Source organism: Crassostrea angulata, chromosome 7 (assembly GCF_025612915.1).
Source record: "Crassostrea angulata isolate pt1a10 chromosome 7, ASM2561291v2, whole genome shotgun sequence".
In the NCBI taxonomy this organism is placed as follows: domain Eukaryota; kingdom Metazoa; phylum Mollusca; class Bivalvia; order Ostreida; family Ostreidae; genus Magallana; species Magallana angulata.
The window spans coordinates 24,102,316-24,124,117 of record NC_069117.1 but is presented as its reverse complement, the minus strand read 5'-3'; the positions used below and the strand labels follow the sequence as shown (position 1 = coordinate 24,124,117).

The window sequence follows — 21,802 nt, the reverse complement described above, 5'->3', positions numbered from 1 at the left end:
TTCTCTTAGCTCCCTCCTGAATACCGATCCCGATGTCTTGTTTATCGGGTTCGATATTCAGGGATTCAACTAATCCACGAAATTGGGAAGTTGACAACTTCACTCTGAGGTCAAGACTGGCTTAGTCTACATCTCTCTAATATGGGCTAAATCCTGACAGATGTAAACTTGAGGAAATGAAGGTAAGATTAGAAACTGCGACTTTCTATTTCATAATTATCTGGTTGAGTATAAAAAAAAATATATCGGAGTTATGTTGGTCGTCATTGACTGATGAACAGTTTGAGTCACATATAGACAATATGACATAATTTGATATAAAAGGTGGTCAACACTATATTATAAATAGTAAGGAGTCAGTCCAGTGTTGATGACGGATGTAGTAGATTTACCTTAAGCCATTGTAATTAATGAGGCGCTTTTGAGACGATGATAAATGGAAAATTCTGTATGAATATGAAACATACCGGCTTTTACTCATAAATTACAAATCAAACGCTTTATCTAATCAACAGGTTTGATATACATCTTTTTAAAGTTTGTTTATCTTTTATTCAAAACCATGAAATGTACACCATTTTTTGCTTTAAAAATGTCTTTGTTTAAAAAATTCTTAATACCGGTAATTAAATAGATTATTAAACATGGTGTATGGTAATAAACTTTTTAAAATTATCACAGCTTTTTTCCAAAGACAATTAATTCAAATCAAGTTTTAAGGACTTTTCCCAATCTTTTTTCCAGCATATGTCCCTAAATGCACACCAAATCCCCATAAAATATTTTGATCTGTTTAAATATCTATGTACAATGAATTAAAGAGTTTAATCTGTTTTGTCAATATGTGCCTTGAAGATATACAAGTAATTGGCATTCTTATTTTTACATATGGCCTTTTACTTGTATTCTGAATGTTATTTATTGAAATATTTAGTGTTCATCATCGACATGTATATCTAATTCATGTATAGGATCTTATTTGTCTAATGTTTTATTTTATCCCATTTAATTTATTAGTTTACTTAAATTTTAGATATCAGATATAATTGAAAAAATTAAATTAGCTCTATAGAACAGATAGGACTGAAATATGCATGCCCCATTTATTGACTGGTCTAAGGCTGCAGAGCCCTAAGAAAAATCATGAGTTGCATGAAATAATTGTGATGATGTCAGACTAAAATTTCCATAGGAAACGATTTGGCTTTTCTTAGCTAATGTACTGGTGTACACTAACAGTAAATTGATTTAATTTGTTACAAGAAGATGTAATTATAAACAATAAAATGCTTTCTTTGATGATTCATGCGGGTTATGAAGATAGCGATCATTGTAATGTAGTAAAAATTTACAAAACTCTCTAACATGGGTTACATATTTTTTCTGCAGTACGTGTCTCCACCTTCATATCCCGCTTGAATCACCAAAGAAAGTATTTTGTTAAGCAAGTTTTCCAAAGGAAAAAGTCGTTGAAATGGTGAAAATGGAGGTTGGGCAAGCGGACGGCTGCCAAAAGGGTACCCATATTGTACGGATAACTCCTCCTACAGTTTTCAAGATAGGAAGTTGTTCTTTTTCAGATCAATTGTACATATATCAGAGGTGTACATTTTGGTAGAATTTTGATATTTGGTAATTTATGAAAAAAATACCAGCTGTTGAACTTACTCATTTTCTTGTAAAATATTGCATTTAGGGTACCCTTATTGTACAGATATCCCCTCCTACAGTTTTCAAGATAGGAAGTTGTTGTTTTACAGATCAATTGTACAAATATTAGAGATGTGCATATTACTTGGATTATGAGTTTTGATAATATATTTAAAAAATACCAGCTGTTGAACTTACTAAGTCATTTCTCGCAGAATACTGCATATAGGGTACTCCTTATCTCTAGATAGGTAGTGTGTATCAATTCAGGGTTGACATGGATTATGAATACAGTTCACATAAAAGATATCCCTGTTTGCTGTCACATTGACAGCTCTTCTCTTGTTGTTTATCGATAAATGATTGCAGTGATTAAAATATTGAAGGCATATCATATTGAACTATAATTATGAAAAGGTAAATTGATATTGTAACGGGATGGGAAAAATAATGACTAGACCAGGATTTGAACACAGGTCTCTGAGTTCTTAGTTTGGTCAAGTGCTCTACCCAATAGGCTATTTTGCGTCTGTATTCGCAGAAGACTGATCATTGCATTCCTCCTCCCTTATATGATCTTTGCCCTTGAAGGTCACCCCAGGCTCTGTACCCTGGCAGGAGTTAAGCTGTAAGTTCCAGGGTTGGCGGGGAAGGGGAGAAATAATGAAGACCAGACGGGGATTCAAACCGAACCCCCTGAATATCTAGTCAGGTGCTCTCCCCACTGAGCTATCTGGTGCTGGTATTCAAACCAGTCGTCAAACCCTTACAGTTTATTACATGTACTGAGTATTCAAGTACATTGTACTGTGCATTATTGTATGTTTTGATAAGTTCTTATAGTTTTGTGTTGCATTCCCTCTTTAAATGATTTAAAAGGGGGTTTTATTTGCTTGATATATACATATATTACCTGGTACATGTGTAGAAATTCTACTGGAAATTTAGGGGAAAAAATTATGAGCATGTTTAGAACATTTTTAATATTTGTATTGATACCGTTAATCAAAATCTATTATTAAATTTGTACATATCAGGATTTAACATAAAAATAACTTTGATCTATATCTGTAAATGTACTTCTGACAACTTAATTGTGAAAAAAATGTGTATTTGTTACCATTAATTGTTGCAGAAAAGCTGCTATACCCTGGATGAGTATATAAAGTAGATGACATTATACATTAACGACCTTTAATTTTGACATTGCCCATTCATGTGTGAGGCACAGAACCAAAATCTAAATTATGTAGTATCTTTTTCAGTGATCCCTGAAAATATATTGGAGATGGTAAACAACAGCTAGTAGAGCAGTTCTTTCAAATGTTGTTGGTAAGTGGAGAGAGAGAGAGAGAGAGAGAGAGAGAGAGAGAGAGAGAGAGTATATAAAAAACTGTTGTAGATACATGTATTTCAGCTCTTCAGAGCTCTCCAATTTACATATTCCGGCATAATGTGTTAAAAAGTAGTTTGCTCAATAAATGTTATTTTCTCCCAAAAAGCTATTTACATATTATATGTTAAGAAAGTTACTTCCTTAACCTTAAAAAAAATGTTGTCATGTTATTGCGAACTTATGGCATTACTTTTTGCCTTTTAGGGTCTTCTTTGGTAGATATCTATAGAAACTCTGAAACTGTTCTATGTTTTAATTACAAACGAAATATCATTTTAAATAGTAGTTTATCTTTTTTTTTATAAATTATTTTTACATTTGCAACAATAATTGTTTTTTATGTCATCTGAAATACTGACATCATACTAGTATTTTAGAATTTTGGGAAATATTTGAGAGAAAAATGTAAATGCAAATGTACATGCATGCACTAACCACACATTTAGAGACATTATATAGCATGTAGTATAATGATACCAAACATTTAGTACCAGTACAATGTGAAACATACTCCACCAAATAAAAAAAGTAGCAATGATATATTCAACATAATATGTACATGTGTACCCATCTTAAAGTTTGCTAGCCAAGGGTCTTTTGTGCACTCTGATCCCCTCTTTGTGAGGTGTGGTTCAGAAACCCTTAATTTGGGAAGATGATGTGTACCAAGATAATACTAGATACTTTGTAGATGTATATTGTATATGCAAATGCAGCATGTATATTGTATTTGACTCATCATTTAAAATTGAACATTTATGAGAACACTCAGCTAAGTTCTTAGATAAAGCACATGACACATAAAGTACATGTGTAGCAAGTTGCTTTGTTCCATTAACGACAAAAAAATATCAAATTTACGTACATCTTGGCAGTTCAGAAAATCGTGGAAGTACTTATTTTTTCCAGAGTGAAAGTTTTTACAAAGAGAACAACACCTAACCTAACTAAATCTTAATTAACACAACACAATTTTTTAGACATTCAAAATAATGACATAACTGTGGATTGAAATAGTTGCCAGGCTACTTATCAGTAACGCTTTTGCATGAGTACTCTGAATGAATTATAGCAGATGTGCATGTGTACATGTGATGAAGCTAATTGCATACTTACTGTCTATCTGTGTTTGTTGGGAAAAATATAAATGTAGCAGCACTGGTAATTCCCAAAAGGCAAAAGCTTTGTGTTTATTATGACAATTTCACAGTGCAGTTTGGCATGAGTTGTATAGCCTACTGTCTAATATCTATCTAAACAGTGCTTTTGAGAAACAATTCAAATTAATTTCACTACTATGACTTGGTAAATAACTATATAGGTAAAGGAAAACGTATAATACTCCCTGGTGCATGGAAAACCATATATTGTTATGATTGATGCAGGATAACCCTGCATAATTTAATCAGTTTCTCCACCCTAGTAAACCTATACTTCCAAAACAAAAAATCTTACCTACCATAAAATCTTTTTTTCCCAAACCATGAAAATCCGTGGGGGTGGGGCTAGTATGCCTATGACTCCAACTTCTCAATCTTTCAAAGGTACATTAATGAACAATTATATTTCCTGCGAAAAAAAGTGTGGTGGGGGGGGGGGGGGCTGAACCCTCTATTATGCTATGTGCCTAATGGTTAGGTCTAACTTTGCAAAAAAAGTAAAGTATGGGGGGTGGGGGGGGGGGGGGGGGGAGTAAACCTATACTTCCAAAACAAAAAATCTTACCTACCATAAAATCTTTTTTTCCCAAACCATGAAAATCCGTGGGGGGTGGGGCTAGTATGCCTATGACTCCAACTTCTCAATCGTTCAAAGGTACATTAATGAACAATTATATTTCCTGCGAAAAAAAGTGTGGTGGGGGGGGGGGGGGGGCTGAACCCTCTATTATGCTATGTGCCTAATGGTTAGGTCTAACTTTGCAAAAAAAGTAAAGTATGGGGGGGGGGGGGGAGTAAACCTATACTTCCAAAACAAAAAATCTTACCTACCATAAAATCTTTTTTTCCCAAACCATGAAAATCCGTGGGGGGTGGGGCTAGTATGCCTATGACTCCAACTTCTCAATCGTTCAAAGGTACATTAATGAACAATTATATTTCCTGTGAAAAAAAGTGTGGTGGGGGGGGGGGGGGGGGCTGAACCCTCTATTATGCTATGTGCCTAATGGTTAGGTCTAACTTTGCAAAAAAAGTACAGGTTTAACCCCCCCCCCCCCCCGCCTATGTATAACATTTCTATGATTTATCTATGATTTATAGTAACATAGCAAAATGCTATAGTTTGTGTAGTTTGAAAGAGAATCATTTTCATTCAAATTTTAACTTAACCTGCTATTTTTTTTTATCATTGAATTCAGGAACTAGCTGAAACCAAGGAAAAAGACAAAACCTATAATGGCTTTCAGAGAAAAATCTGCCAGTTCTATTTTGCCTTACACATGTGTATACATTGGTATGTGGATTGTTTTAACCAGCAGAAATTTATTGATTTGCGTTACACTTTTAGCACAGATTTATGTGCTCAAACAACCATTTCATGTCTCAAATTGACAAATGAATTTAAATGGAGAGGTTTTAAAATATTTGTGTTTTATTATTCAAATGATGAATTTAAAAGCTTGCATGATGTGTACCAGTAGATGTGTTTTAAATAACTTTAACAATAAAAGATTCAAACTCTGAAAAAATGTACATAGTGTATACAATAAAGATCATTTGCTCCCTGGAACCAAAATCTAACTTTTTTCTTCAATGGGGGAATAAAATCTATAATTTCTTTTTAATGTGGTAAGCAAGTTGGGTTATTTTTCATCCTTCTTTTTTTTTAACTAGATGCAGAATTTGCAGACATTTTTGGAGCAGCATCACGGTGCCTGAAATGTTGTGGCAACAGAGAACAAGCAGTCCAAGAGCTGAAACAGATGTGGACCACTCCAACCAATCAGAACTGTGTACTCCCATGCCTGTCAGTTAGAACTGGTTTAGACTTGTTTTTACAAGTGAAAAATTATCCTCCAGGGTCAGAGGTCATTATGTCTGCCATCAATATTCCAGACATGGTATACATCATTAAACACCACGGACTGAAGGTACATACACAGAAATAAGGCACACATAGTCAAACATTTGACATTGCCATTATAGTACATTTATATTTCCATTGACTTCTGTCAGATAAAATTCAAACCATTTTCACAATTGGATTCTTACATTACATGTGTACCTGGTAAAAATTTCCTGTGTCTTGATATTGGGTGGTGATTTCTCTATGTTGACACTCTTTGCAGAAGATATCCATAATAACTTAATTGAATTATTGAAAGATAATTTGTATGAGTCTTTTAGATCAAATACTGTGTTTCAAATATATGATTAGTGTAATGCTATTTTGATCTGTTTCTCAATTCATTAGACAATGATTATATGCATTATATAAAAATTATTCACTGAATATGAGTAAAGGATACATGAGGCTCTTTCATCTAACCCTTGATATGGACCATTTCCCCAGGAAATTCCTACAGAAATGGACCCAGTCATTGGATAAATAAAAGAGTTATCCCCCCTCACAGCCAGTGGATAAGACTGAGTAGATATATTTTAACAGAATAAGACAGAATACATAATTGTAAATTCTGCCAAGCAGGAAATATTCATGCTGAAGCTGTTTTTAATTGATTAATAAGTTGTTTTTATCATTTACCAAAAACAATGTTTCATTTTTGTTTAATAGAAATAATGTCAATACCAAACCACTCAGCAAAAATAATGTAAAATCTTTTTTAAAATTGTGACAAGGTTGTTCCGTGGGATGTGGATATAGAGAGAACGAGTCCCAAGCTAGATCAGCTGAAGCCCCTTATAACAGACAAGACAGTAGCTATACTAGTAGCTCATATATACGGAAAGTTAGTAGAGATGGATAGCATAATAGACATTGCCCGGGAACGCAATATATTCGTCATAGAGGATTGTGCCGAGTCTTTCTGTGGATTTGATTGGTTAGGAAACCCACGGACAGATTTAGCTCTTTTTAGTTTTGGTGTGATTAAACCTTCAACAGCCTTCGGTGGTGCTATAGCAAAAATCAGGGATGATGAATTATTTGAGAAAATGTCAAGACAAAACTCTGTATATCCTGTGCAAAAGCAGAGGGAATATTTCAAGAAGTTGACCAAGTATTTTCTGGTGTACTTGCTATTGGACTGTCCTCAAGTGGTCAAACCAGCCATGTGGCTCACACGGACACTCAATATAGACCACAAACAATACATTATAAAAATGTTGAGGGGTTTTCCAAGTGACATGGTTCTCCGAATTCGCCAACAGCCATCTGCTGCCCTTCTGTATACCCTACTACACAGACTCAAAAACTTCAAGCCAGCGGAGTTCAAAACATCAAATATAAAGGGAGAGTATGTTCGTGAGCGGCTGCCGGACTGCGTGACACTGGTAGGGGGAGAGTGTTCAGTAAACAATTACTGGCTTTACCCTATATTAGTGGTAAGTATAGCAATTTCATTAATCTTTTAATTTTCAAGCAAGATAAAATTAATAAGGCAAAAACAATTTTTTTGCAAGATGAATATTGCAAATGAAATAACTCAATGCTGCAGCAGTTGATCTAATGTAGGGGGACATGAGAACCAATACAATAAGTATACCTGGTAGTTATGGCGTATATAAAACACTATGTTTCTATTCATAGGAAAATCCTGATACTATAGTCAAGATTCTGAATGCCATGGGCATTGATGCATATCGAGGCGCCACGCAGTTGAACATAATAGAACCAGAGAAGTGGAACCCCCACCTGGACTACTTTGCCCCCCTGATTCATTACTACCCCCATGAGGCTCGCTATCTTATAGACCATGTTGTGTACTTGCCAGTCAACAAGTCTGTACCGTTCCACGTTCTAGACCAGATCTGCAAAGGATTGGAAGTTGCCATCAAGATCAGCAGAAATGGCCGCAGTGTGAGTGTTCGGCCCCACTCCAAGCTGTAAGTGAGGCCAGAGATAAGATGCCCTCCATTACAAATTTGATCATATCAGTCGTTTTACCAACAGTCACATATCTGTGCAATCTTGTATTTTTTTTTTGTTCTCTTCATGCAATGTTTGAATATTTACATTAATCAGGAATTTTATTGAATACAAAAACTGTTTAAACTTGCCTGGTAGATTTTGCTACTATTTTGGCCTTAAATTAATTCTCACCATATACATGTATGGTTATACCATAAGTTCTTGCCCTTGCAATGAAATGTCATTAGCAAAATTATGTGCTGGCAAGTACTGGTACTTCAATAGCAAGAATTAATCTTAGTCCAGTGAAAATGTGAAAGGGACAGAATTGTATCTACTTTTCCACATTTATATTTGAGTTCACAAAATACGGCATAATTTGTCCTCACAATCACAATAAACTGTATATTATAAAATCCTGTCATTCAAAGTGCCAAGTATGTAAATGTATGCATGTATTTGATTGAAGTAACATTGTTATATTGTCAAGCCTTATATTTTATTTAGTCTAGATTTTTTAGCCAATCAAATAACATGTTATGATCAGGATGAATCACAGAAGATTCACTTAAAGTCACCAAATGCAAAATGCAACTTTGATTAATGTTTTATTGTGATATTTATTTATTGCATTTTTTAGACTTCATCTTTCTTTTCCTAGAAGAAAGCAATATCCATTTATAGAAATAAAAGTTTTTATAAAAAATACACAAAACTACATGTTATTTACATGAAATTAGAAGTCTTGTGGAATATTATTACCTTTGAAGTTTCCCTTGTTTAGAGAGTACCTTTGAGGTGACATTAATTATCGGCATACACTTGCAAAGTTTTTTAATACATTTGTGCAAAATTGCCAACCTATTTATACGTATCTAAATATAGAGTTAAGCTTTAAGCCCTCTAATTCAGTTTTCTGTGATGCAATTTATTTTTTGTCCTTTAATACTTGCAATCATTCCATGGCTGAAATATCAACACTATTTAAATGCTATGCTATGAGCTGACAATTGAAATACTTACAAGATTCTAGTATGGGAAAACCTACTGAAATATTAAGTTCTTGATTATTGAACTGTAAAACATTGTACAAATTTTTACTATAATGAAAAAATACTTTAGTTTCCCGGAAAATTTATTTTACATGTATTTTATTTTGTATACAGCATGTTCTATTTAATTTTTATATTATGAGAGAGAGAGAGAGAGAGAGAGAGAGAATTTTTATTTTTTATATTTTTCCAGAAAATAGGTAATTCAGATTAATGATATTGAATTTATGTATTAAATGTGTGATTTTGATGAGGCCTGTTCATCTGTAGCTCTATGATATGTGCAAATCATTACTTGCCGATTAGAAGTAGGCAGAATTAATTTTTTGAAAAGTAAGCATAATTGGATTTTTACATGTATATGTTTTTTCGTATCTTTATGTTGACTTATGTACAGTATCAAAGTAATTGTTGTTACTTCATTCATTTATTCAATTCATTTCTTTTACCCTGTTTGTCTTTTGTTGAGTTTGATTTTATATTCAGAATCTCATTCTAAAAAATGTTCATTCAATCAAAGTAGCATTTATTTGACACGGAAAGACAGACATGCATGTACATCCTAGAAATCTCATAATAAACAGATTATAATATGCTATATACGAGTTGTTTCTCTTCTCCAATTAGCAAACAATTAATTTGCCTCTAAATGTTGTAGTTATGAGAATAGCTGACAATAAACCTAAGGCAATTTATTTTTTTAAGTTGTCATCGGGGTGTTTTTCATTCCATTTACACATCCTTTACTTTACCTAGATGTGACAGAGAAAACAGTCAATTGATGGCATACAAACGCTGATAGCTGTTCGTGTAGTCAGGGGCCGCATTGTCGAGCAGTTTATGATTTTCAGAGTGTTATCTCGCAAATATAAATTGTCACTGGCGGCACTGTCGGTTGGCGTTATCCATCTGTGTCATGATTGTTAGTGGCACTGCCTAGATGTTTATGATTGTAAGTGGCGCTGCCTAGCTGTTCATAATTGTCAGTGGTGAAGTGTAGCTGTTCGTGATCGTTAGTGGCGCTCTTTTTCTGTTCATAATTGCTAGTGACGCTGCCTAGATGTTCATAATTGTTAGTGGTGTTGCCAAGATGTTCATGATTGTCAGTGGCGCTGCCTAGCTGTTCATAACTGTTAGTGGCATTGTCTAGCTGTTCATGCTTGTTAGTGGCGTTGCCAAGATGTTCATAATTGTCAGTGGCACTGTCTTGCTGTTCATGAATGTCAGCGGTGCTGTCTTGCTGTTCATGATTGTCAGTGGCGCTGTCTAGCTGTTCATGATTTTCAGTGGCGCTTTCTAGCTGTTCATGATTGTCAGTGGCGCTGTCTAGCTGTGTCATGATTGTTAGTTGCGCTGTCTAGGCATTCATGATTGTCAGTGGCGTTGTCTAGCTGTGTCATGACTGTTAGTGGCGTTGCCAAGATGTTCTTGATTGTTTGTGGCGCTGCCTAGCTGTTCATAATTGTCAGTGGTGTTGTCTAGCTGTTCGTGATCGTTAGTGGCGCTCTTTATCTGTTTATAATTGTTAGTGGCACTGCCTATATATTCATAATTGTTAGTGGCGTTGCCAAGATGTTCATGATTGTCAGTGGTGCTGTCTAGCTGTTCATGATTGTCAGTGGCGCTGTCTAGCTGTTCATGATTGTCAGTGGCGCTGTCTAGCTGTTCATGATTGTTAGTTGCGCTGTCTAGCCATTCATGATTGTCAGTGGCGTTGTCTAGCTGTGTCATGATTGTTAGTGGCGTTGCCAAGATGTTCATGATTGTTAGTGGCGCTGCCTAGCTGTTCATAATTGTCAGTGGTGAAGTGTAGCTGTTCGTGATCGTTAGTGGCGCTCTTTATCTGTTCATAATTGCTAGTGGCGCTGCCTAGATGTTCATAATTGTTAGTGGCGTTGCCAAGATGTTCATGATTGTCAGTGGCGTTGTCTAGCTGTGTCATGATTGTTAGTGGCGTTGCCAAGATGTTCATGATTGTTAGTGGCGCTGCCTAGCTGTTCATAATTGTCAGTGGTGTTGTCTAGCTGTTCGTGATCGTTAGTGTCGCTCTTTATCTGTTCATAATTGTTAATGGCACTGCATAGATGATCATAATTGTTAGTGGCGTTGCCAAGATGTTCATGATTGTCAGTGGCGTTGTCTTGCTGTTCATGATTGTTAGTGGCGCTGTCTAGCTGTCTAGCTGTTCTTGATTGTTAGTGGCGCTGTCTAGCTGTTTATAATTTCTAGCGCGCTGTCTAGCTGTTCATGATTGTCAGTGGGGCTGTCTATCTGTTCATGATTGTCAGCGGCGCTGTCTTGCTGTCCATGATTGTCCATGGCGCTGTCTATCCGTTCATGATTGTCAGAGGCGCTGTCTATCTGTTCATGATTGTCAGTGGAGCTGTCTAGCTGTTCATGATTGTCAGTTGCGCTGTCTAGCTGTTCATAATTGTCAGAGGCGCTGTCTAGCTGTTCATGATTTTCAGTGGGGCTGTCTAGCTGTTCATGATTGTCAGCGGCGCTGTCTTGCTGTTCATGATTGTCAGCGGCGCTGTCTAGCTGTTCATGATTGTCAGTGGCGCTCTCTAGCTGATCATGATTGTTAAAGGAGCTGTCTAGCTGTTCATGATTTTCAGTGGCGCTGTCTAGCTGTTCATGATTGTTAGTGACTTTAATTAATTTTAATTGTATCTAATATCACAATAATAGCGCATTTTTTTCAATATGAATAAATGTCTATTGAAATCCCTAGAGAGGGTTAAATAGATTTTGAAGAAGTGTTAAGAAATGATAGGAAAGATCAACTATCCCGATACTAGTAGCCTACATATACATCGTTTTCTGTCAGAAACATGAAATACTTAATGAACAATCAGGGCTCTCGGCTGTTAATCTCTGGGGCCGTTGAAAGGCCCCTGTCCAAAAAGTATACTCTTTCCGTTGTGAATTTTGTTTATTTTCCAAAGTATCCATACCCTTTTTAAAAAATACAGAACATAAGTGGAAATGTAGTAACTAAACTTGCTACTTGTGTTTCTTTGCATAAAAAACGGAAATCATTGATATGAGGAATGTTGATTTATATAAGGATTTTTCCGATGTTCCAATTATGTTATCTTTTTTATTTTCCCAAAAAAAGTTCCCGGACAGGTGCCAAAACGCGACACGAGAGCCCAGACAATGAACATTTGTGTGTTCTAACGTAACGTTATACAAATCACCTTATCATTGCACTAAGCCGCCAACCCACCGCAACCACGGTCAATATGTACGATCCTCTCCTCTCTGGGCGTGGGTAGAAGAGGGCTATGCGGACTCTGGACCGTGGCGTGAAACGGTGCCTATCCGATAACAAAATGTTTCTGTCAATGACGTAAAGATTATCCTCTCGTATAAACAACCCTTAATTAGACTGATTGCTCTAGCCCTTAACCTTGTATTCTGTATGTCCGCGAACATTTTAGTATCAAAAGAATGTATCCCACCAATGGATGAATCGGCTAATTTTAGCTAATACCCTATATATATACATACCCATTGAACTAAATTTTGTGGTTTAGAGACAGAGACCGCTTCAGAATTGAAGTTTAGCAACATTTTATTACATTTTTTAATCAAAAGTTTGTCGATCTTATATTTATTTCTTTAACTTTTTGCCAGTGGCCGAAAAAGATATTGCATTGGAAATTCCTTTGAGAAGCATATACTGTGGTTTCATTAAAATTCAAGGGTATCAATTTTCGTGGATAAAGTGAAAATCACAGTTTCAAGAATATGTAAATTCGTGGCCAATGACCCTATCAATACAGAATGTTAATAGAAATTGTATTTCAATGAACATTTAATTTCATGGATCAACTTAAAAACGAAATCCACGAAAATTGGTATTCAACGAATATTGATGAAACAACAGTATTTACTGAAAATTGTTGCAAATCAACACTATCACGGTGTAGTACCTAAACGGCTGCTATCAGTAAAAAACAGCGTTCGGTGTTTCTATTCGAAAATTGAACGGTTGCTAGTTGAAAAAGCATGCACGAAACGCATGGATCAAGCCACAAAATTGACGAAAAATGTACCCAAACCATGTAAGTGTTTGAATGATTCGTGTGCACGGAACATGTAAGGTATTATTATAATATTTTATAAATGTAGTTTTGAAAATAGTCCTATGAATAACCAGAAATAGAGAAATTTCCTAGGTCGGTGACGAACTAAAAGGCTGTTACAACCAAGTTTTAAGCTGATATTTTCATCTACAAATCATAGTTTGTTTGTTCTATATTATGAAAAAAAGCATTTATCTATTCTGATTCACTAAGTAATACAAAATAAACAAGAAAGTATATTTTGATCGAATAATTTGACAACAAATGATTTTTTTTAAGTTACGGTTGCTATTTGAAATACTGATATGTTCGCACCGGCTATAAACTGAATACGATGCACCGGCTACTATATGAAACTTAAATTTCTTTTCCAGCTAGAAAAAGAAAATCAAACTTATGGCTGCACAAGCCTAAAAAAATCTAAAACACATCACACAGTATGTGACACAGAATGTGAGACATCAAGTGCTTCAACGATTTCAACTCCACCAAATCGCGTTCAACCATGCAGCGCTAATATACGAAATGCACCCTTAAAAGCCATGATTCCACAGTAACCTATGACATATTAAGTCTGTCCAAAGTTACTGTTTCTTTCACCTTTGAGCCATATTTTTTTTTACAAAATACACATAAAGAGAAAAAGAAAGTTTAAAATCAATTAAAAGAAAAATATTGAATATTTGTTTATGGAGGGTATCTTTTTTTTACCGGGAGAATTTCACAGGAAAAACAGATTTCTAATGGAGATTTGTAATTGGAAAATCTGATATCTTTTTCCCATTCGGAAGTGTCTCAGAACACCTTAACATGATTTTCTATTGATATCATATGGGTATCAGAGTTCAAAATTCACTATATATATCAGTATATATCTAAAAAAAAAATGCAAGTTAGAATCCAAATTGCAAAGTTAAAATTTTTGTTACTCGCAAAAATTTATGATGTACTCCTGTATACAGGGAAATATTCGCCCGTTTTATTTTCGTCCCTTTCGCCTCTTTTGTCAGCGGGCAAGTACTGCGCAAACATTAACTAACCTCATGCAGAACGATATTATTTTCATGAAATGTAAAAAATTGATAAAGGATGAAATGTGTACATTTATAGGTAGGTCATACAGGTAAACAGTCTCAACTTCTCGGGCACTACTAAATCAAATTCTATAAAAAAAAAAAAAGGGGGGGGGGGGGTGGTGTCATGAATGACTATGTAATACATTCTACAGGTGCATGAGGACGGACCCCCCCCCACCTACCCACAACAACATTCACCCCACATTCCCCCGTTATTTTTTTATTATATATTTTTTTAAATTATATGTTGATGTATTGTATGCTACACTAAAAATTCACAATTAACGCGAAACAAGCTATATATAAAAAATATACCAGTCCCCAAGCACCTGTGAATCATTCGAGGTGGTTTCGAGCTCTGTTGGAAAGGTCGAAGAGTTGCGAAAGACGTATTTTTAAACGGTTACTATAGAATAACATATTTCAACTGTATGATTCAATGCATATACATGGATGTTATTTCATTGAGGTTAGAAAGTGCACATTTCCAATAGAAACCGGTGTCGGTGTCTAATAGTAGCCGTAACATACGACTTATCGAGTAAAATCGTCATAGTTTTTATACAAACAAAGAAAATGGATAATTCTTGCAATCAAACTATTCTGTGTACAAATATTAAGAAATCAGTCGCTTCAATTTTAAAAAAAAAACTTTGATTTTGGCGCAATCATGTCCAAAAACTTAATTCGATTGCACATGTGCCCAAATCAACGACAGTTATTCACGAAGGTTTAAGTAAATTCTTCATCTTGATGTAGGTAGCTGGATATTTTAGTGTTGAAATGTGTGTTACGTTCCGTAAGGGTTGTCAAGTTTGCAGGTTAATTAAAATCTTTGAGAAAATGAGCATTTTGATCAATTTGAAAAGAAAAATACTTACTGTGTCGGACATCTTTTTCAGCTAGTAGCCGTATAATTTTCGAATAGAAACAGCAAACGTCGTTTTTTTACGGATAGCAACCGTTTAGGTACTACACCGTGACTATTCAATATACTGTCAGAATCGCTTGGGTTTGATTATGTACCCAGTGAAACTTGATTTAAGAGAATGCTATATTTATAAATATGAAAAATTCTAACCTTTAATGACCTCACGTGCAATTGGGGAACTTCAAAAAACGTTAAAGGTTGTAAACAAATGTATATAAGTGTGTAGATGTAAAATCTATGAAAATTAATAAACATACAAAGAAGTTTAAAATTATAGAAAAAGTTCGTGTGTTTTAAACTTCATGAATACTATATCTACTTTTCCTCAACAAAGATATTCATTTTATGGAATGTTGTGAAACGCAAAATGTTGAAATAACTGCGTTTAATTGTATACGGTACCTCTAACAAAACAATCTTCCGGGTAATTTATGATCAATATATCATTATATCCTGTCCTTAGTTTCCTATTTTGTGATAGATCTCGAAATTTATTCATAGCCAGATGTTGACAAACACAAAAGTCATCTAAAAAAGTGAATCACATTTTAATCCATCATCAACCAGTAAAAAACGTAAAAAATAGTTTCTCAGTATGCAGTATACATCATTAATGAAGGGCATGGTCTTAAAAGGGATGTTATGCTTTCGTACATTTATATATAGATGTGTATATAACCAATACCAATCGGGTGAATTTAAATGCAGCGATTTGCATCGAATTTATAATTTATCAACAATTTCTGTCTGTTTTTGCATTTTCCTATTTTTGACCTGCCGCTACTGATAAGAAGTTCGTGAAAAGATCTAATTCCAAGGAGATTACGGCTCGCTGCAAAGTTTTATACCAAACCTAAACATGTACCGACTAGTTATATTTGAAATCGATCATCCTAAAATAAATAAAGATTAAAAGAAATAAAAATGACACTGAATGACTGTTGTGTTTATACAGAATTTAATAAATTCGGGTTCTGTTTTCGTGAAATTATAACAGCAGGTCAGCAGTGCTTCGGACGAAGTTTTTTTGAAATTATTAAACAGCGATGACGTGTTCACATGTAACAACAACGACATTTCGATATACACGATAAAATAAGCACGTAAGCCAAATGCTTGATATTACCAAATATGGATATCCGTCAAACTTGGGTCCAGTGTGAGTTGGCTTTCTAATCTACATGGCAGCATGGCTAGAGATGGTGTATGACATAGAGACATTTTCCATTCGCCGTCTCTGGCTGGTTAAGCTCCTATTGGGTTCAAATTCTGATTTTTTTTGGATTTTTTTTTTTTTTTTTGGGGGGGGGGGGTCGAAGTTAACCCAAAAACTAAAATAATTAGTTAATGTCTAACAACAAATCCCGACTTTTAATTTATTCCTAACAAACAGTCAAAATGTGTAACTGATGGTTTTTACTATTGAATTAAAACCAAGAGTAAAAAAAAATCTATTTTGGTTTAAAACCAATAGTAAAAACCAAAACGTACAAATCGACTATGGAAATTTTGAAATTTCAAGACTTCTTGTCAATTTTACTAACATTTTTTGAGTACTTGTAGTTATTTTATTGTTTGTTAATATTTTGTTTATTTCAACGCTCTTTAAAAGACATTTTGTCAAAACCTTTGGAACCATCACGGACCAAAACTCATTTAAAACTCACAATGCATATATATCATCAATCACTGAAATAATGATATGACAAACGATAAAGAAAAGTAATTTCAGTCTAACTGCCTAGACCAAATTCAAACAGAACTGTTTTTTAATACATGTACGTTTGTTCAATAATTTAACTACATTAGTAATATCCATTTCTATGTACTTTCCGTTCTAAACTACTATACAGTTGTAAATTGTTATACTTGTTAAAAACCTCGTAAGTTGTAAAACTTGTGTTCGAACCTTTTGTAAATGTTTATGCAATAAAATATGTTCAAATAAAAAAAAATTAAATTGTTATTCCAAAATAAAGACACAAATCTTGTTTGTGGCAATACACGAAAGTGTTCCACGTTCAGTGTCAATAGATCTATACCCAATGGAATTTAAACTCCCCTCTTTCTTTGTAATCTCTTACCCTTCACAATTTCTTTTCTGTGCTTTTATTAACAAAATATCAGGGTGGCGTTTAAAATCTTTTGTCCCCGGCATGTTCGGCTGCCGTGACATTAAAGTATTTCTACACCCTCGATGATTCGTTTTTAGGTTAAATTTACGACCGACACTGCGCACGCATAGGCGACTTCAATAGAATGTGTTTACCTGTGGGGAGAAGATGGAAGAAAAAATAGAGGAATACCAGGAAATGTGACTTCCTCGCATTCAAGATCTTTCTAAATCTACAGGACATAAATCTTCATCGGAAAAATGGGCCATCTGTATGTATTAGTTATATAAACGCATGTTCAGATATGGGTGAAAAGTAATAGCTAAGATACTCATCCCTTAAAGGCGTGTAAGGTCATAACATGATTAATTATCTACCGTAGTTAATCCCGGGTTTTTTTTTCAACTCTTAGAAGCTGTGATTTTCATCTTCAAAAATTTGAATTATTAAAAAATACCTTTTCTCTACCTTTAATATTGATTTATTTCGTATCCACAATGAATGTGTTTATAATATTTATGGATAAGGTTTCTCAATGTAAACTTTAAATCTATAAGAAACAGTTTTAGGTGTATATGTATCTGACTCAAGTCATGTAAAAACAACAACAACGAAAAAAAAAATACATGTATATGCGATGTAAATAAGGTGCATAATTACCAACCTATCACGCACGTGTGAAAATGTTTATATTCAATCAACCGATAGGTAATGATATCTTTTATTTTTATGGAAGCGTATATTAATTTCTGATCGATCGTCTATATAATCGAACGTAGTTTTATCTGGGGGCCCTCCTAGCGTCCATGGGTTTTTAATGTGTCCGTGATCAAAAGAGATAGCTGTCCACCAGTATACTATGATATATATGTGTTGTCATGGACAAGACTTTTGTGACATCACTAGGTCACCTGGCAGGTGGGGTCTTTGATATAGGTGTACAAGGTATCCAATTACAGTGTATGAAATCTAGCATCAAGATGTTATAAATCAAGTTAAGAACAAATACACCCCCATTTCCCTTTAAATTCCAAAATAGTTCCTGTGTGTTTGCACAGCTAAAACCCCGAATTTATTTAAGCATATATTTTAAAATTTCAATGAAAAGACGTCGCCTCAGGAAGGAAAATGCAGCACATAACCAAATATGACACAAACTTGTTTAGTCATAGAATATTGATTTGATCTGAGTGGAATAAGATTTAACTGTCTAACTGCGAGGGAACAAGAGTTCTCAAATGGCTAAAATTAAATGTACTAAATGGAATTGTAGGGAATCTTTGAGACTTCTTTCAATTCCATGTACATAAATCATTTAAGAATTGCGATTCTTGGAAAATAAAATTGTTAACTCATTTAAAACTGCAAAAAGAATTAATTAATTCCGAACAGCAGTCATTTTGAATTTTTCCTTTGTTTGGTTACTTGCAGCGTGGAAGACATCTCAGGAAAGGCTCTGGGGAAGATAAAGATTGGAACCACAGATGACACCGGTGTTCACCGACTTAACCGGCTTTACTGCATGGCCTTTTTCATTGTACTCACCCTGTTTGCAAGTGCTAAACAGTTTGTCGGGGAACCAATCTCATGCTGGTGCCCGGCTCAGTTCAAAAAATTCCACGTGGCTTACGCAAATGCTTACTGCTGGATCAAAAACACTTACCGTGTACCGTTTGAGCAGGTTCTTCCAGAAGAACACAAAGAGCGAGAAGAAATGGAGATCATGTACTATCAATGGGTACCTGTCATCTTTGCATTTCAAGCTTTTTTGTTCTTTCTTCCCAGAATGTTTTGGAAGCACTGGAATGGCTATTCCGGCTTTGACTTGAAGAAAGTCCTGAAGATAGCAGAAGATGCTACCTACGAAAGTCCCGATGAAAGGAAAGAGAAAGTTGGATATTTGGCTATTTTTGTTGACAGATGGATAGACGTGAGAGATAGTATTGTAAGTAAATCAAAAACTAAGACAAAGATCAAAGCAGCCTGCGCAAACGGAGGATTTCATCACGGAAACTTCATGTCGGTTTTCTACATCTTCACAGATTTTCTGTATTTTGCTAATTCTCTCGGCCAGATCTTTCTATTGGAGGCTATTTTAGGCAATAACTTTCTTCGCGTCGGTCCGGACTTTATCAAATTAATGTTTGAAAGTAAGAAATGGGAAGACATGTCTCGCTTTCCCCTGGTCACGTATTGTGACTTCGACATCAGACAGTTGTCTAACTTACAACGTTGGACCGTACAGTGTTCGCTACCAGTGAACTTGTTCAACGAAAAACTTTTCGTAGTGATCTGGTTCCTTCTCTTTGGAATGACTCTCCTCAATGGACTCCATTTCATCTGGAGCGCCATCATATTTTGTCTACCTTGGAGACAACACGAGTATGTCAAAAAGTACCTAAGTCTGACGGGGCCCATGTTCTATAACTCCAGCGGGACTGCCCGACAGAAAGACCTCGTAGACAAGTTCGTGGAGAGGTATCTTAAGAGAGACGGCGTGTTTGTAATTTGGATGGTGTCAGCCAATACTAGCCAGGTTCTGGCATCAGAGTTGGTCGATGCACTGTGGTTAAACTATTGTAAAAAACCCGCGATACAGAGTTATATGAATCTCAACGAAGATGAGATTCAATGCTGATTCCGTTGTTATGCAAAATTATTTTTGTTCAGCGTAAATATCCAAAACTATGCAATATACGATAAGGTTGTGAATCTTGTGACATTGCAATTAAGATTTTTTGTTTGTCATTACAATAATGTAGCAAAGTGTTGATAATCACAGTGTAAGTTTTGCTACAGTAACTCGTTTAGTTAATGTAAGTAATCGTGTATGAGTTGAATAAATACTACTTTCGTATGTTACAAGATGGTGCTTTTTAAATGATAGACAATCAGTGACAGTGATCTGGAAGGAACTGACATGTCTCCAATTTATCTCGTCTAAGTCTAGTATAAACGTATATTTTTTTGTTATATTTTAAGATCACAAAGTGCTTCCCGTTGGAAAATTGTTATAGCAGCAGCAATCAAGACAGTTCTATACTTCGAAAATGTATAAATGTTGAAGACTTAATACCCACAGCAATCACACAAAACTTTACAGTTTGGTACTTGTGCATATAGTAGTAAAATTTGAAATTGCGGTACCGCAATATCACCTTAATAAGATCTAGAATTGATACCTTTACTTAATCTGAAACTGTTCTTTCTATAGCTTTCGTGGAAATTCTGTGTAAATAGGACACCAAAAACGCCCCCCGCGTAATTCAAAATTGCAGCATAATCGACCGAAGCTCCAAACAAATTAATGCTGTCTAACTAATTTTAAACGCATTATTTTGTTGCATTGAACAATCCGTTGGATTAAATACAGATTATTGATAAATAATGGTCTTCTTCTACACCGGTGCTTGATGTTTTCTCAATATTTTATTATATACTACGCCATTTTGGAACTTTTATTTCTTTGTCTATATATAAGTTTACTCCTGTCCAGTGTCTACTAAGTATTTTTTGTAGTAAAATGCAAATAAGTTTCAGTACTGTTATTTACCACTATGTTTATTGTATAGAATTGCATTTGTTCCCTTTATATCTTTTTATTGTTGAATAAAATTGGATTGAAGCTCACTGATTCATTTTATATTGTTAATATTAAAAAAAATTGCTCTGTAGTTCATAAAAGCAGAGCCGTTCGGAAGACAATCATCACATCTCTAAGCACCATTCCCCAATTTTTGATTATGTCCAAAGAATCTTGCGTATATGATAGTAAAACGGACGTCAATGTTTATCACACAGTAACATTCCTAAATAGCCATGATTCCTCAAGGTGATTTATAAACGTCAAAGTTGAAGGATTCATTTACTGAGTATCTGAGCGAAAGTTTGACGATAAGTTTTAAAAGACGTTGCATAATGACGAGATTAATCTATATCTATGTCGATATACATGTATGTCGACTCGAGGTACGTGTAACACAAACTGTATTATCATTATTTTGATGCTATGATGAAATGCATTTGAGTCCTCTGCAGTTGAATTGTCGATGCATATTTTTCTTTGATGTTTTTTTTAAGGCGATACACCTTTAAATTTCCCAAAATTTAATAAAGTCGTTATCGATAGAAGTATTTTAGGATTTCATTCAAAACCGCAATATAGAGTACGAATTTGATGACAAATGTTGTCATTCATCAAAGAACTGTTCTTAGGTGGGTCCCTACTCATCATTTTTTTTTTTTTTGGTTAAAGTGATTTTTTTATTTTTAAATTCATTAGTTTGACACCTTGTGTATTAAAAAATTTAAAAAGTCATATCTTAACTACTTACTTTGTCTTTTTTAACAAAAATCTCCACAACATATATACCTCCTATTTCATAACAGGTTCCAGCCAATTTCATTTTTTTGCGATTTTAAGGAAGCCTACATGTACTTTGTTTCATGTTTTTGCGC

At 34.7% G+C, this 21,802-nt stretch overlaps 1 protein-coding gene across 1 annotated transcript; it reads left to right on the top strand.

Moving 5' to 3' along the window:
• Positions 1-20,975, top strand: LOC128192993 (uncharacterized). The gene is made up of 7 exons (XM_052866147.1): positions 1-182; positions 2,916-2,982; positions 5,406-5,500; positions 5,881-6,137; positions 6,847-7,551; positions 7,757-8,052; positions 18,776-20,975. The coding sequence occupies exons 3-7, from the start codon at positions 5,443-5,445 to the stop codon at positions 19,980-19,982; spliced, it is 2,523 nt and encodes an 840-aa protein (XP_052722107.1). The 5' UTR covers positions 1-182; positions 2,916-2,982; positions 5,406-5,442; the 3' UTR covers positions 19,983-20,975.
• The last annotated feature ends 827 nt before the right edge of the window (positions 20,976-21,802 follow it).